Here is a 16,499-nt window from a genome sequence, read left to right as displayed (position 1 = left end):
GACCCAGCCCCCCCATGATTTCAGTAATCCAGGTGGTCCTCCCCACTATCAGGAACCTCCTCAACGCCTCTATTACTTCCGGTATAGTTCCGCTTCCCTGGAAGCAGACTATGGTGCGTGCTTTACTGAAGAAACCCAACCTTGAACCGGGCAACTTTAGTAACTACCGCCCCATTTCCCTGCTCCCCTGGGTGAGAAAAATTTTAGAGAAGCACATCAACACACATCGGACTGACTTTTTGGAGAACAACCAGTTGCTGGATGATTCCCAAACGGGTTTTCGTCCTAGACATGGGACGGAGACTGCCCTACTAGCGGTCACCGAGGAAACCAGAAGGATCTTGGATCGAGGCGGATCAGTGGCAGTGGTCCTCCTCGATTTGAGCGCAGCCTTTGACACGGTTAGCCACGACGTGCTGCTGTGTCGCCTTTCTGAAGTTGGAATCTCAGGTAGGGCACTACTCTGGCTCAAATCCTTTTTGAACAACAGGTCCTTTCAGATTTTTGAGGGAAACACAATCTCCTCTAGAAAACCCCTGAGTTGTGGGGTTGCGCAGGGCTCGTCGTTAAGCCCTGCGCTATTTAACATCTACATGAGACCACTGGCTAAGGTTGTTCGTCCGTTTGGCATTAAGATCATTTCTTATGCGGACGACACTCAGCTGGTGGTGGTCTCCTTGGCACAGGAGGCCGGTCGATCGGCTCAAATGGGACTAAGGCATTGTTTGGAGGAAGTGAAAGGCTGGATGACGAGATCCTCCCTTAAACTTAATGGGGATAAAACTGAGCTGATGCTCCTGGGCCCCGCTGCTCCAACGCTTTTTGACTCCCTCTGGCCTCCATGCCTAGGCACGCCACCTGCACCTAAGGACAACCTAAAAAGCCTGGGAGTATGGGTGGACAAAGCCTTAACCTTTGACACCCAGGCCATCAGGCTGTCTGCGACCTGTTTTGGCCTCCTCAGGATGCTGAGAAAAGTGCTCCCACTCCTACCTATGGAGGCCAGGCAAGTTGCTGTTCAAGGCCTGATCCAGTCTCGACTGGACTTTAGCAACTCCCTGTATCTCGGTGCTCCCGACTACACACTTCGTAAGTTGCAGATTGTCCAAAACTGCGCTGCTCGCACATTGCTCCAGCTGCCACGGAGGCTATCAACTGAACCTGGGCTGAGGAGCCTGCACTGGCTGCCGGTCCGGCAAAGAATCATCTTTAAGGCTATGTGTGTCTCCCATCAAGCCTTCTGGCACAAAGGACCGGCAATCAGCCGTGAACTAATTACACAGCATCACCCTAGAAAACACCTTCGCTCCAGCCATGCTTTCTTAGCAACTGTTCCCAGAATTAGGAGAGCGAGAGCTGGTGGCAGGATGTTCTCCTACAACGCCGCCAAGCTGTGGAACCTCCTCCCCCTTCAACTTAGATCTAACCCTAACCTGCTTTCCTTTCGCAAGCACCTAAAGACCTTCCTTTTTAATTCTCATAATTAACCCCCGGCTCACTGCCTCTGATAAACGACTACACTTCTCAAGTAGCGCTTGGATGCCTCAGGGCGGCAATTTGCGCTTTATAAATCTACGTTTCATTTCATTTCATTTCATTTGTGTCAATAAAACTTTAAAAAATGTTTGTTTTGTTTTTGTTTAACAAAACTTTCTCAGGCCCAAGCCCTAAGGTAGAAGCCCCAAGCAGCACACAACAGAGAAGCCTTGATGGGTCAAAATTCTTCTGTGTGGCTTTGTAAAGCGGTGCTGCCTTGTCCTTGCACACATGCGTTTTTCCTTCAGTAAGTACATCAATTCTCAAAGCCCATTGGAGTTGCTCCTGGTCATTTGAATTTTTTTCATCATTCGAGCTATGCTCTCCTGTAAACAGAACGCCTTAAGTGTATCCCTCTTTTGGTGTGAAAGCGGCTACTGCTCTTTCAATCAAGGCTCTAAACTGACAGGGGAGGGTATAATTCTAGGGCACGATCAGAGGTCTATTACTTGTAACTCTGTAAGAACACATCCAAGTGGCTCAACAAAGTATAAGACCCTTCTAGACCCATTTATCAGGGTCCTCTGCCTTTATGATGACTGAGAAATGCATAAAGGAACTTACCTCTGGGTGAAAGTGCATGTGGTTCAGATATGGAAAGGTGACTTGAGGGGTCTATCCGGATCCCCGTTTGTGATGCACAACACGGGGTATCCTCGAGTTGAGCTGATGGTGTCCATTTCTGGTATTCCTCCCCTTCCTTCCCCTATTCTGGAAATGTTTATCTGGCAGATTTTGGTGCGGAGGCGTAAAAGAGATGGGTAATCCAACCTATCCTTCTGTCCAGTATAGGAGTCCCCTGCTATGGGTGAAATGAACATCCTGTATGGTGCTGCTTTCCATGGCAACAGGGGCACGTGTAAGCCTTACTTTGAGGTAAATAAGTAACTCCTTGACCAGTCAGAACTAATCAGATTGTGGACTGTGGGCTCACTAGGCCAAAATATTTGGTCAGCAAAAGGAAAACAATGCTCTTTCCAGATTGAGGCAGGCTAAAAAAAAAACAATGAATGTAGAAAACTTCTGGTTGGCTTTGGCATCCTTTTATAACCAGCTAAGGAAAATAGATACAGGACAAATTGGCTTGTGCTTAGTTTACGTTTGTTGCCTTCACACTGCAGCAGTTGTGCATCAGTGACGAAAGAACAAACCAGACTAGGATAGAATCCCTGCTGGATTGCCAACTTCTTTCCCGCCAGTGTGGGCCTACATCAGCTACCATAAGAGTCGTTTTTCTGTGATCTGGTGAAAGGATGACGATCCCAGAGGAGTTGTTCTGCACCTGCTGTAAGCTATGGCCTGATCCACCAGAATATCTGTAAAAGGTCAAATTGACTAAGCTCTGCTTGAGGACAGCCCCTTATATGACCTCTGTTGTTGAACAGATACGTTTTGTGGATGGTGCCTGAATACAGTCACTGCCTTCTGGAAATGTCCTGCGATCTTGATGGGTTATTTCCCTTTCTATATGGTGCCTGTTTCTGCTAAGCTTCTAGCAGTTGAGCTAAGTGCTGACGCTAGGAGTACAGCTAGCAGTAAGAATGTTATGGTATTTGTTACAGCTGTTAAATACAGGACTGAAATTGACCTCTGAATGAGGACTAGCTGCTGTCACGGCCATCACCATGCGTCTGAATGTAACAGCATTCAAGGTGGTAGGTGTGACACCTTAATTAGAGGTGTGCTGAGCCTATAGTGGGATTGGAATGCCTTTTAAGGAATTCAGGTTGCCGGTTTTCAGCAGTTGTTTTTCCGATGGAGATATAGTCAATGGTCATTATTAACGGTGTGGTGGCAGACAAAGTCATTGATAGAGTCCTTGTCGTCCTCACGGTCACTGACAGAGTTGGAGTCATCGACTGGGATAAACCAGACTTTCACGCATGTTACTGTCACAGATCCAGTCGACAATGCAGTGGTTGATGCCTTCATTGATTCTGCTAACTGCCATAGTAAGTTCAGACATGGGTCCTTCAGCTGAGGTTTCAATGGAGATTTTGGTAGCCCCTTTTACCTTGGATTATGGTCGCTGGCAGAGTTCCTGTCCATTTCTTATATGATCTACGGAGGCGGTTCTCCAGAAGGCCGGTAGTCTATGTGTGTTTAGAATGTTCCCTTCTGGGAATTTTTTTGGCATGTAGTACAAGCCTTCTGGGTCTTTCCCTGAGAACGTGGTGTCTTTGACTTGGGCTTTTGAAGCCATAACACCAGCCATCCACGCAAATTGTACTTAAAAAAACACTGACACATTTTGCATTCCCTTGCCTCATGCGAAGGATAAACAATATTGTTATGAGATACTCAGAAAATAGCCTAATACACAAAGTCTGAAATTTCCTTGTTTGAAGATTAAGACATGGCTTGTCCACACTCCCAACTTCAGTGTGAGAAGTGTTCACTGTGCTTTCTCCCGACTCGCTTAACTTTAGGTCTGTTCTAACGGTTGGATCTCTTCAATGAGTTGAGTGGGTTGCTAAAGTGACCATGTTGAAAATCTACCAGCCTAGGTTTAACATTGCACTGCCTTCTATTACTACTGTGGGACTACCAGCTCGGTATTGGTGATGACTGAAGAACTTAAATCTAAGAAAGGTCCAATGCTGAAGAACCACTAACTATTCCAGGATCCTGAGAAATGGCATCACATGTCTAATACAAATGCGATTTCATCTGACCTTGTAACTAGACAGTTTTACATGCCTTGTTTTGGTTTACACTATTACAGGTCTGCATATCAACCAATGCAGCTTATCAGTATACTCATCTGTCTGCAACACAACACCTATCCTCAGTCATACAATCCAGCTAGTTACTTATAGCGTCTATTAGCCCGACAGTTCTAAAGTTCAAAATAATATCATGAAAAATAAATCAATTATTTCTAATCAACAATCAAGACCTAGTCAAAGAAAATCAAATGCAGAACTGAATAATACAATTACAGGCCTCTCTGAGAAATTAGCTTGCATAGTTTAACTTCAACTGTTTTCCACTTCTTTATTACTATTTTAACGCCTCAAAGTTGAGGGATGAGCTTTCTACTATATTCTGTTTTAATATCAATAAATATCCCATGATGGAATGCAAAAACAGGATTACTTAAAATCCTTCTTCTCCCCAATAGGAATCTTCTTTGAATTCATATACAAACTCCTTATTTCCCTGGTAAACCCAAACAATATTGAAATAAAATTTCTTAAATCTCTTCTTGTTTCATTCTATCAAAATGAAGTGAAATGTGGAACTGCTACGCATTCAGAACACTAGTGTATTTGGTTTTGTTAAAGAATCAGTGTCAAAATCATTTTGTGCTTAACAATTTAAAGTATCTTTTTGAATAACCCAATACTCTTACGCTTAATTTTTCCGCTTTGTATTTTTTTGTCATCCTAAACAGGGCTTTACATCCCATAAGCATGTTTCTAAAGAGATCATTTAAAACTATATCTGCTTTACAATGAGAGGTTACATAGATAGGCATTTCTATAACACAAATTTATATTCCACATGCCAAAATCAGAGAAAGAGAAAACAATGTTTTCATGGAAAACAAGGCACTAAAATAGACAAAATATCCCAGTTTAGATCTTTCTCTTGCTTTTTATTACAGCGACCTAACCACTCCTGTTCTCTGCTAATCCTTAGGTCCACAAAATGATGTATGAAGTTAAACCTAAGGACACTATTGTCAGACAGCTATAACTGAAAAGGCCAAACTGAGGATTTGCCCTATATTGATCATGATAAGCAAATTCATCATAGTCCTGAAATTATATAGGAGTGGTACACTACTAAAAACAAAAAAAGTTCTGGTCTATATTTGTCAAACAATGATGCCTCTTACTCTGTATTTAAAATGAATGAATGAACTAAGCTAGAGTAAGGAATTTAAAACACAACTTACAACAATTGCACACTTGGGTAATGATGCAATTCCCTAATACAGATTGCTAGAGTAAATTATAGCATGTCAAAATATTAAAACCAGGTTTAATACACAGCTTCAAAGCAGTAAGAATAAGGTCAGGTTTTTATTTGTGTCAACGTAGTTCTGAACCACTTCTATTCAGAGAGCGCTTTAAAACAGTACCTATTCTGAAAGGCACTCTGGTGATCGGTGAGCACTACTCCGGGGATGTTTTGGGCTTTAAGAAAACGCTGGAAGGAAGACGGTGGGAGTGGCTGAGACTGGTCAACTTCCTTTAGAGTTACATTTGTGTTCTGACTGGCATCCAACAGGGTCTTCACCAGAGTCGTCACCTGAAAATATGTAACATATCATAACATTTTTACTTTCAAATAAAGAACAATAACCATGTTACTCAGATGTATAACAAGTTTGAATGAAAGATCTAAAGAAGAGTGGTCGAAACTACTGACGGATTAGAAAAACAGACCTGAATAGCTAAAGTCAGACGTAGTACACAGTTTTCAAAGTTAAGATGCAAAAATTCCATATAGCAACTTTCCCCCTCGCTCTCTGGGAGTTGGAACAAAACCCTGTTTTATATAAACTGCTCCCACTGCCGACTTATTCCAGAGGCTGAAGGGCAGAGGGTGCAACCTTACCTACGTTGGTCCCAAGTTGCAGCCATACTAAGCAAGGAGCTTGGCACAGCAGTGGGTGATGCTTCATGCTACCATCAAGTTTGCCAATCGCATTGTATGTTATGCTTTTTATGTGCAGGAAAAGCAGATGCCATACAGGGAAGATGTGAGGTAGTAAGAGGTGGCATGCAGAAGCTAGGTATAGCAAGTAGGACCAAGCACTCTCAATTTTCCAAGTTCCACAATTCAGAGTCCAATGTCAAATTAGGCTAGAATTTTACTTGACAAGGCAAACGGATATGAAAACACTCCACCTTCCTTATGTTTTCCCCCCATCTCTGCCTCACTCAACAAGGTTTTATAAAAAACGAAATCTTTGAGGGGATCGAGAAGACATGTAAAACCCATGTGTAGGAAACAGGCTTTTTATGTAGTGTACTAAAATGAGGTACACTATGTAGAAAGTCCAGACAACCATTATAAGCTTACAGGGCTTAAATTAAAAATCCTAATGCCCTCTTATGTGGTAGTGTAGGCGAGCAGTGTAGGCTTATCAGAGGGTAGTGTTAAGCATTTGTTGTACACATAGATTGAATAAATGTGAAACACACTCTGGAAGAAACGCAAGTCAAGTTTTGAAAAATAATACAGACTTGTATATAAATTTTGACACTACGATTATTGGAATCAGGTAAATACTTTAGGCGTTATCAATGTTTACAGTAATAACAGTAGACAATGACGGCTATCAGATTTGAGGCATGAGCCTAGAACATTTTAATGTTATCCTATGGGAGAAACATTTACTGCATAGACACTTGCAGGACTGTTCTTCTGGACTGGAGGTAAGTAGGGGCCAAGGTACTAGAAAGCCGTACAGTTCCAAGTTTACCTGCCCAGGTGCAGAAGTGCTTTATGCTAGTCTTGAACGCTACCCGCTAAAACCAACGGGGAAATGTACCGGTAAGAAAGAGGCTACAAGGGAGGACTGGGGTACCAGTACAGCAGAACCCAAGGGGGGGCTCGGCTCTTCAGGGTATCAGGATCACAGAAACCACGTTCGTTTACGTGAGTCTGGGCTGGGGAGCTCGGGTGAAGAGGTGTTTTGTCCGGCAGGTCGGTGAGATAGAGGCTCTCATGGTTGTAGGTGTACCTGCAGAAGAGGGAAGGGAAACACAGCAGGGCCACTATCGGTGTGGAGCTGGCCTCTCTCAAAGTCCCTCGCTGTGCAGGTAAGTTTTGGTGGCTGTGGTGTTACGACTGAATACAAGCTTTGGTGCTTGCAACTGGCCGTGGTACCTCGGGTATTGGTCCTGGGAGGCTCCTGGGGGTCCCGGCATCTCCAAACTCAGTAGGGAGACGGATCTGACCTCCTGAAGCAACAAAGACTTTTTTTGGGGGTGCTGCTCCCTCGGTGGGCTGGGGAGGTTGACAGAACCGTGTACGGGCAGATGCTGTTGGTGCAGGAAAGTGGCTCCTCCAGTCTAAAGACGATGTTATTGGGCCAATGAAGTGCTGGGAAGACCTCCAAGGGGTTTGGGGAGTTTGCGATTGTGGAGAGAGCAGCACCCAGGCAGGGGTTTGTGCCAAGTTAGGTGCTGGTCCACACTTATTACATTTTTGGCTCTTTTCTGTCCTTCTTTCAGGCAGAAAAACTGAGTTCCTGGTGTCAGGGAGCCACCTCAATTCTACATTTAGGGGCGTTAAGGGAAGTGAATGGTAGTAGCCGATGGGCTACTTACCTCTAGGGTCACTCCTGTGGGTAGTGGGCATAACCCTACCCCAGAGCTCCTAATTCCACCAAAAACAATATGGTGTAACCTTACTTTTGTGGAGCACATCAGGCCGCCCACCTTAGTGGTGTGACTTGCCTGGTAGTGCACCATGCCTCCCTCCATATCTAATTTCCCACCTGATCTAGTGCCAAGTGGCCCTCAGAGCAGAGGGTGGCATCTCCCAGGACTGGGGAAGTCAGGGTTGCATATCAAATGTATCAGGGGCTTTGAAGCCCCTCGCCTTGATATGCTAAATCACTAGCCATCCTTCTGGAGGAGGTGTGAACGCCTTTGTCCAGAGCAGGCATTGTTCCTGGCCTCAGAGAGGGCAAGATCTCACCTGCAGAAGGTCAGAAACCTGTCTTTGGTGGCAGGCTGGACGATAGCATTCAGACAGCACACTAGACACTGGTAGGTTTTTCCAAGGAGCACTTCTAGGGTGCCCTCTGGGAGCAGGTCATAATAAATCTAGTACTGGCAACAGTACAGATTTATTAAGACAAGGTATTTGATATCTTACACTATACGTTTCAGTAAAGCCATCATGTAGCTGAGGAACATGTAATGACCACTGCATATACATGGGATGGCTTCCCCGTTCACTTATACCATCTAGTAATTGAACTAGACAGCAAAAGGGCATATTTGCTCATGCAGATATACCCCCGCATGTAATATAATGCACGCTGCCTTAGGGCTACAAGGCCTGACATAGGGGTGACTTACATATATTACAAGCAGTGACTTTGGCATAAACACAGCGAGTGTGCAATGTGGTGTTTTCACTCATGGTTTACACCATGACACGCAGTCTGCAGTGGCAGCCTGCATGCAATTTGTAGGGGGGTCCCTTAGGGTGGCATATTCCATGCTGCACCCCTTAGGGGCCATCCTTAGTACCCAAGCCCCAAGTACCAAAGGTACCATTTACTAGGGACTTACAGGAGTGCTAGAGCGTGTGCCAATTGTATCACAATTAGACCATTTTACCTTGTCTTTAGGGAAAGAGCACTGGAGCCTGGTTAGCAGAGAACCAGTGCACATCAGTCAAAAAACATCAGTACCAGTGGCAAAAAGTGGAGGGGACTATGACAAAAAGGGGCACTTTCCTACACCATGGCTATAATACCTAAAGGAATCACTAGGGTATTTGAATCTTTTTGTTTACCAATGATTTTCGACCATCAGTATCAAGCAACAAATTAGGAGCATATCTTTTAATTAAATAAAATGTAATTCTATATATTTAATACTTGGGCTGAATTCAAGAGCACAAAGACTTTGAAACATGTTGTAGGAAGTTAATTTTTTGGTATAGTTCCTGTATAATTAGTGCCCCCTACGTAGGCAGTAAAGAGAGACTCAAACAGTATTTAAAATATTACATTTATTAAAATTCTGGGGCTTTGAGGTCTTTAAATTATTGCCACTGTTTGTGCAGAACGGGTGATAAGGACGTCATTTGCATTTGAATGCATGTATCATAGGTGGATGTAAATGGACTGGACAGCCTTTTGCTGCAAATGGCATTTGTTCTTGCGTGAAGGCCAGTTTACATGCACTTAGTGAACTGAACCCTAAATTGATGTGATAACTTGTAAAAAATAAAATTAAGATAAAAGTCCTTTCATTTTAAGGTTTTTCTTCTGCTATAGAAAATGAGCAGATGAACGGTACCTAAATAGGAATAAAGCTACTTTGGGACATTGTGGGACATTGATATTTTGTATAATATTTTGTCTTATTTGTTGTTTTCTGCTTCTATTTTCTAGGATTGTAAATAACCAACAATATAACTGAAGTGAAAAACGGGTAACTTGCCCATAGTTAGAACAGTCAGGTCTCAACTTAAAGGTAAGTTACCCAAACTAACCTTTCATACTGGACTTGTGGCAGACAGAGGGACTACAGTGTTAAATCCATATTTTCCAATACCTACCTCACATGCTACAGAAGATGCGAGGTAGCACCATGGCTAAAATAATTAAGATGTGACTGTTGAGCACTGCAGTAAAATTCATCAGAAGAAGTCTTAATTTTGATTTGGAGCATTGAATTATATGGGTGTAAACTAATTTCAAATCAACAATCATCATTAGAATGATGTTGTGCAATAAGCACATTAGTTACCATCAACAAAGAAAAACATGGACACAGGAGATTTAGGTTTTTCTAGGCGTTTTTCTATCGACACAGAGTCAAAATCCAAAGGTTATACTTTAGAACAGGAGTCTCAGTGTGTGCGAATGGAGTCTCACTGGCCAAACAGTTTATATTTAATGCAATTCTATGAACTGGTGCAGCATTTGAAAAACAGTAAAGTGTCATTCCACAGTGGCCTCCACCTCTAAGAAGGCCAAACTTCCACACTACATTTAAAACTTATACAAGATGTGAAACTGAAAACTTGGCCCAGGAAAGGTCTCTAAATTAGAGCTTTGCAGATTAAACAAATAAGGAGTTTAACGTGACGTCTGAGAAGGGAAAACTATACAGAATAAACATGACTCTGATCTTTTAGGTATGGTCTCCTCAATCAGAGGACCTGCTTCGTAGAGTAAAATTACAAAACTACTAAGTAATTTCCAGTCACACGTGTCATTTGGCAAACAAATCTTCAGAAGCAGACACCAGAGGTCCACATTGGTGATACAAGGCTTGCTGGAATCAAGTCATTTACATAGATGTAATGGTTCAGTTGGTAAATCTGGAACTTTGTGACCTGGTTTTATATAACTACAGTACACCGATACAGCTTTTTTCTTTTTAGCCGAAAGGACTGTAAGAAGAGGAAACCATATACCAAAATGGAGATTCTGAGAGAACACTTATTACAATCCAGTAATGTAAATTGAATCCAAACATCTACAGTGACTGGTGGTTAGCGACTTAAGCGTTGAAAACTGACCTCTTGGCCACTGACACACTTCTGCACACGCTCAGTGTGCCACCACCAGTGAGATTATTTTAAGCCCAATATGTTCTTGCCTATTTTTTCTATGGCACCCGTGACCGAATACTATAAAACTCTGATCCAGTGGGCATACTCCTTTGTGTGGTAATTTGTTGCGGTGTAATAAAGTACTTGTGCTTTATAAAGATGACCTATGGGTTGGAAAAAGTTAACTGCAGGCAACTTGTTAGCTGCTTAATAAATTCTTGAGGTTCTGGGTTGGAAAAAGTTTTAGCGAGTCAGTGGTACCGGAATATCAACTGAAAATTCAATACTGGATATTTGAGTAAACTGTCCATGTCTCAAATACTTAAAAAAAATAACTATACAATGTGTGACAAATACAATGATAAACTTGGGTGTACTGAATAAGGATTGTTTATTGTACTCTGCATCTTGAACATCTGTTGGAAAATATCCCTTAATGTTAATAAATACTAAAAAGTGAAGGCTAAATCAAGCGAGATGGTAGTAAACATATTAGGACAATAGACATTATGTTATCTGGTTTTCTGTATAGGGCTTCATGCGACTTAAAGGACACCTCAACGCACAGGCAGACAAGAGAGATTGAAAGGAAGGACAAAGAGGGCCACATAGGTTTCTTTCAATTTGTAATCATAGTTGCAGCACTCACACTCTAGTAATGGAGCAGCACCACTGCTGGAAATACACACGCTCAAGTTGAAAGAAATCAACCTCAGTCTCCACACACAGGAGATATATATATATATATATATATATATATATATATACACACATACACACACACACATACATATGTTGAGTAGTGGGGAGATCAATGTATTTTTGCACCCTGTGTGTAGGATAAGAGATGGAAACAACATTGTGACAATGTGGATTTAAGAAAAGGGCCACCGTGGCCATAAAAGTAAAAATACAGACAAAAAACAAGTGACTGCAAAAGCAATACACAACAAAATTTGGTTGAAGAGGTCTCATGATAGTTGAGTGAACCAATCAGATTACCTGTGGTGAAACAGTATCATTCTTTCGAGAGATGGGATCTGTATGCAGCCAGAGGACGGATGCATTTCTTAAAGCAACCTGGAAATTAAAAACAAACTTTCATTTTCCAATACTTTACATTTACAGGAAAATTATCCCTCATCAGACATCCTTGACATTTTGTAATGTTTTCTAGAGCGATATGAATATCTTGAGCAGCAGGTAGTGGCTGCTTAAACATGAATACAGATCCTTGCTAACAGATGTTGATTTTTAGTGCAACAGTGAAAAACAAGCACACAGCCAGTGACACATGACTGTTCTCAGTAGTGGTTAATTTGAGAAAATATCAGTGCCGGGGCTCTCATCAGGAGGCACCAAGGACCAGCAGTATAGACCATTGCTCCTATTAGCGCTGCCTATAACAGAACAAACCAAAATTCTACAAGTGGGGGAGAGGATGTGGCATAAGGGCCAGAGCTGCCGACTTTGGAGCTGGGGAACCAGTTTTGAGTCTCAGCGTCAGCTCAACATCCTGTGTTTCTGGGCAAATCACAATCTCCCAGGGCCTATAAAATATGAAACATTAATGCGTTCATGAAAAGCGCACCTTTGGGTCGAGTTCGTGCTATGAGCTCCAGTGATGACGATTAAGAGCTGGTGCTGAGCACCGAAAACCACTGGCTCAAATTAGGCACTGGTTCTCAGAATCCCGATTTCCCTTATCTCCAAAAGACCATGCAAGCAACACTTTACAGATTACATATCACAACGATGTAGCACAAAGCATACTATTTTCGAAACATTAAACAAAATGAAAAAAATTCAATGCAAAAGTGAGGGGAAAAATTTGTGCCTAAGGAAAGGAAAGTGTGATTTTAACGCGCATGTGAGGCAATGGTGAATTTCCTCATCGTACAAATCATCTAGAAAAAACTGTACTGAACAAATATAACAAATCAGAATGGAATTTAATTACAAATTAGGAATAGTCATAATATTGTGAAAAAGAATGCCTCTTGCTCTGCTGTCATGTAATATTCATTTGCACTATTGGTCCAATATTTTTGTAAATTCTCCTGCTGGAAAATTGTTAGGAATTCACCTAGACTCGCAAAAGCAATAGAGACTGCACACAGATGCCTACCTGGCTAAGCTCCACGAAGGAGTGAATGTTATTCAATCCAATTGGGAATTTGCCCTTCTGCATGTCGTACACCATCCTTGAACTGCCGATGTAATCAAAGGTCTCCTACAAAGAACAACAATAATCACACATAACCACCAGGCACTTTGAAGCACGTGGCATGTGTCCACAATTAAATTACATATGCAAGACCAATTTGCGTGGGACAACAAATGCCGCTGTCAGACCACTCACCTAATCCAACCTATATGCCATCATGCAGGATTGTCTTTTAACAGTATTAAAAATGGATCCAAAGTCATGAAGGAGCTTAGCAAGTCCAGTTTAAATTTATAAAAACAAGAATTCATTTAAGTAGCGAAACATTCTATTTATTTCTGCAGTAAAAAAAGGAGGATTTTTTTTTTAAGGAAGTGAAGGTGTGAAGTGTATTTTATTGGCTCCTTTCAGTGTCCTTTAGAAATGCTGGCTTTTCATTGGTGAATACACTTAGTAGAATCTCCTTTTGGAATTTGGAATTCTCCCATGAAGACTTTCCCTCTTACATGTGTTCTTACTGTTCAGATTATTTATACTTTTTTAGTTGGCCTGCCTCTATGATTTAATTGGTGCAATTGACCTGGCCTTTGCATATTCTATCCCACTGACAGCTATGACTCTAGATGCCACCAAGGCCTTCGACAGGGTGAACTGGATCTACCTGTCGGAGGTCTTGAAGAAAATCAATCTAGAAGAAAAGTTCTGTCGTACAATACAGTCGATTTACCAGAATCCAATGGCCAGACTTCTTGTTAACGGCAATATTTCTGACTCCTTTAAGATCTCTAGGGGGACCAGACAGGGTTGCCCACTCTCCACTCTCCTCTGATATTTATATTGAGCCATTTGCTCAACAGCTCAGGGATGATCCCAATATTCAGTCTTTCAAGCATGGGGAGTGGGAGAGGAAGGTAGCCCTGTATGCGGACGATATTCTAGTTCTCTCAGCCAACTTACTTGTAGCATTTCCAGCGGTCGTCAGTCTAGCTCAGGAGTTTGGTCTCGTTTCAACGCTCCAAAAACGGAGATCATGGTTTGGAATCAGGAGGCAACCCAGCATCAGTACCAGACAAGCCCCAAAATAAGGTATTTGGGAATAATTATCCTTCAAGACATAACTAAGATCGCTGAGACCAACTTGACGATGGTGGCAAGGGAGTGTCAGAGGCTAATGAAATCTTGGGCCTCACTCCCCTTATCTATTATCAGCAGAGTGAATCTGGTCAAGATGTCAATACTTCCGAAAATTACTTTTGTTTTTAATTGCATTCCCCTTCATTTTGAGAAATCTCTAATTGACAAGCTGCAGAGGGATATCAATTTGTTTGTTTGGGGATATAAATCCCCCAGGATTGCGTGAAAATAACTGATGCGCAGGAGAGAGAAGGGAGGCCTTGCCTTAGCAGATATTCAGTTCTACGCTTGGGCCTTCCAACTTTCACATTCGGGCATGCTTCTGAAAAGGCCTGTTAACACTGGTGCAGGAGGTATGTTTTTAGTCATGCTCAGGGGTGCTAATTTACCGGTGGAGGGTTTTTTGTTCAAATTCGTTGATCCAAAGTTAAAAAAAAAAACAAAAATGAAGCTGAAGGTTCTCCAGGGCTTAGGTAAAACATGGGCAAAATTAAGGAGATCGGTCACACTTGGCTGTTTTTCCAGCTTGACTCCTCTCTGGGATTCCCCTGGGGCTCCAGAGTGCTTGAGGGACAGCTTGGCAATTCCCTTGAGGGAAGCCGGACTGGTAGCCTGGGGGGATCCGATTCCAGATGGCACCCTTGTTTCATGGGAACAACTTAGGGACAGGGTTGGTGCAGGTCTCTCTAAATTTAAATATCTCTAGTTGGAAAGCTGGGTTCATTCACACTGGCAAACAGTTTCTGGAAGCTTACTCGGAGGTGGCAATTCCCTGGAACATCACCTTGTGACTAGGCCCTCTGGGAGGAAGGAAGTTTCTTTCTGGTACCAAGCCATATCTGAAGCGGTGGATGGTGAATTCAAACTTCCCGAGGAACTGTGGGGAGGCTCTTTGCCAGCACAAGACTGTGATACATTATGGCACAGTTCATTTAAGATCTTATACGAGGTAGTAAAACCGGCATGGCTAAAAAGGAACCACCTGTTCATCATCCACAGGGCTTATTTTTCCCCACTAAAGCTTTCAAAAATTACCAAAGGCTTTACCCGTCCGTTTGCTGCAAGAAATGTGGTCTGGCCTCAGCCTCTGATATCCACATGTTTAAGGAGTGTCCTACCCTTGTTTCCTTTTGAGACAGCATCGGAATATTTCTGGCAAGTACTCTGGGGAGCCCTGTGACCATTGATCTACCCTTGATCATTTTTGGCTTGACAGATAATGTTAAGGGTCCTGCTAGATCGCTGCTTTTTTACGCCATCCTCCTAGCTAGGAGGCAAATTTGTATAAAATGGACAGATTCCACTCCACCCTCCTTTTTAGAATGGTAGACTTCGGTCTTGGCAGTCTCCAAGCTAGATCTTATGAGATCATGCAGCAAGAAAAAGAAAGCATTCTGGAACATTCTGCAACTCAGATGGGGCTCAGGTTTGATTGATTGAGTTTTTTTTCTCTTTTCTCTGAGTCCTATGATTATGCTGCCTTAATCCTCTTTGGGCTTTATCTGGTACTGGTAGCTTTACGACGAGGGCACTCTAGCTCTTGGAGCTCGAGAGAAGAGCTATCTTAGATGGCTTCTTAATTAGCACCCAAGCAAGTTCTCGTACTGGTAGGCTGGCCTTTCCATCTCTACACGCCTACGCCTCTCAGCTCGCTGAGTGTGGGTATAGACAACTTGAGGGTGTACTGAAGTGAGATTGGTGGCGAATGATTAAAAAAAACACAAAAAAAAAATGATTGGCATATGGCTGGGTTTAAACTGAAATGGCATGAGGAGCAAAAGAAAACGATAGATTTAGGCCCAGATCTCTGTACTGGGGTGAATGTTTGACTTTGTTCAGCATTCTGTCCATTAATTGTTCTTGTGCATGAATCTTTAATAATGATGTCTGCGCAAACTTCTTGTATTTCGCGCGGCTCGCACAACTACATTTTTGAAATAGTAAATGTTTATTTTAGAAGCACGGCATGCTGCAGTTCATCAATGCTAAGCAGTGCAGCATGCAAAATGCTTAATCTTTACTAATAGCAGCTGCGCAACTTTTATTTATTTCGGAATGCTGAATAAATCAAACATTCTCCCCCAGTCAAGAGATCGTTCTTTTGCCCACACCACCACCCCAGTTTGGACCCAGCCACTTGTTTCAACTTCATTTTGTTCACAGAACATTAAATAAATACAGTTTGAAAATAATATGATGAACAAATAAAAATTTGGCTAAACACAGACCAAGGGAACTTAACTGAACCTTTACATTTGATGGGGCTGATCTGGGAGAGAAAGTTGAGGCAAGACTGAGCCTCAGTATGTGTAAACTCTTTAATGGAAGCTCTCCACACAGCAGTAGCATAAAAGGATCCACCCTTCTCCCTTTAAACAGCAGTGTATGCTTATACTAT

The 16,499-nt window shown here is 42.4% G+C and overlaps 1 protein-coding gene across 2 annotated transcripts in view; it reads right to left on the bottom strand.

Moving 5' to 3' along the window:
• NCSTN (nicastrin) overlaps positions 1–16,499 on the bottom strand; it is a 114,670-nt gene that overhangs the window by 45,235 nt on the left and 52,936 nt on the right. For both annotated transcript variants that reach the window (XM_085639198.1, XM_085639200.1), the window contains exons 9-11: positions 12,929–13,033; positions 11,803–11,880; positions 5,627–5,796 (exon numbers count right to left, since the gene is read on the bottom strand). In XM_085639198.1, the coding sequence (XP_085495324.1) occupies positions 5,627–5,796; positions 11,803–11,880; positions 12,929–13,033 (353 nt within the window). The remainder of the gene's footprint in view (positions 1–5,626; positions 5,797–11,802; positions 11,881–12,928; positions 13,034–16,499) is intronic.

This window comes from Triturus cristatus, chromosome 12, assembly GCF_964204655.1.
Source record: "Triturus cristatus chromosome 12, aTriCri1.1, whole genome shotgun sequence".
NCBI classification, from domain to species: domain Eukaryota; kingdom Metazoa; phylum Chordata; class Amphibia; order Caudata; family Salamandridae; genus Triturus; species Triturus cristatus.
The sequence above is the reverse complement of the archived record's forward strand: the minus strand, read 5'-3'. Positions and strand labels throughout refer to the sequence as shown.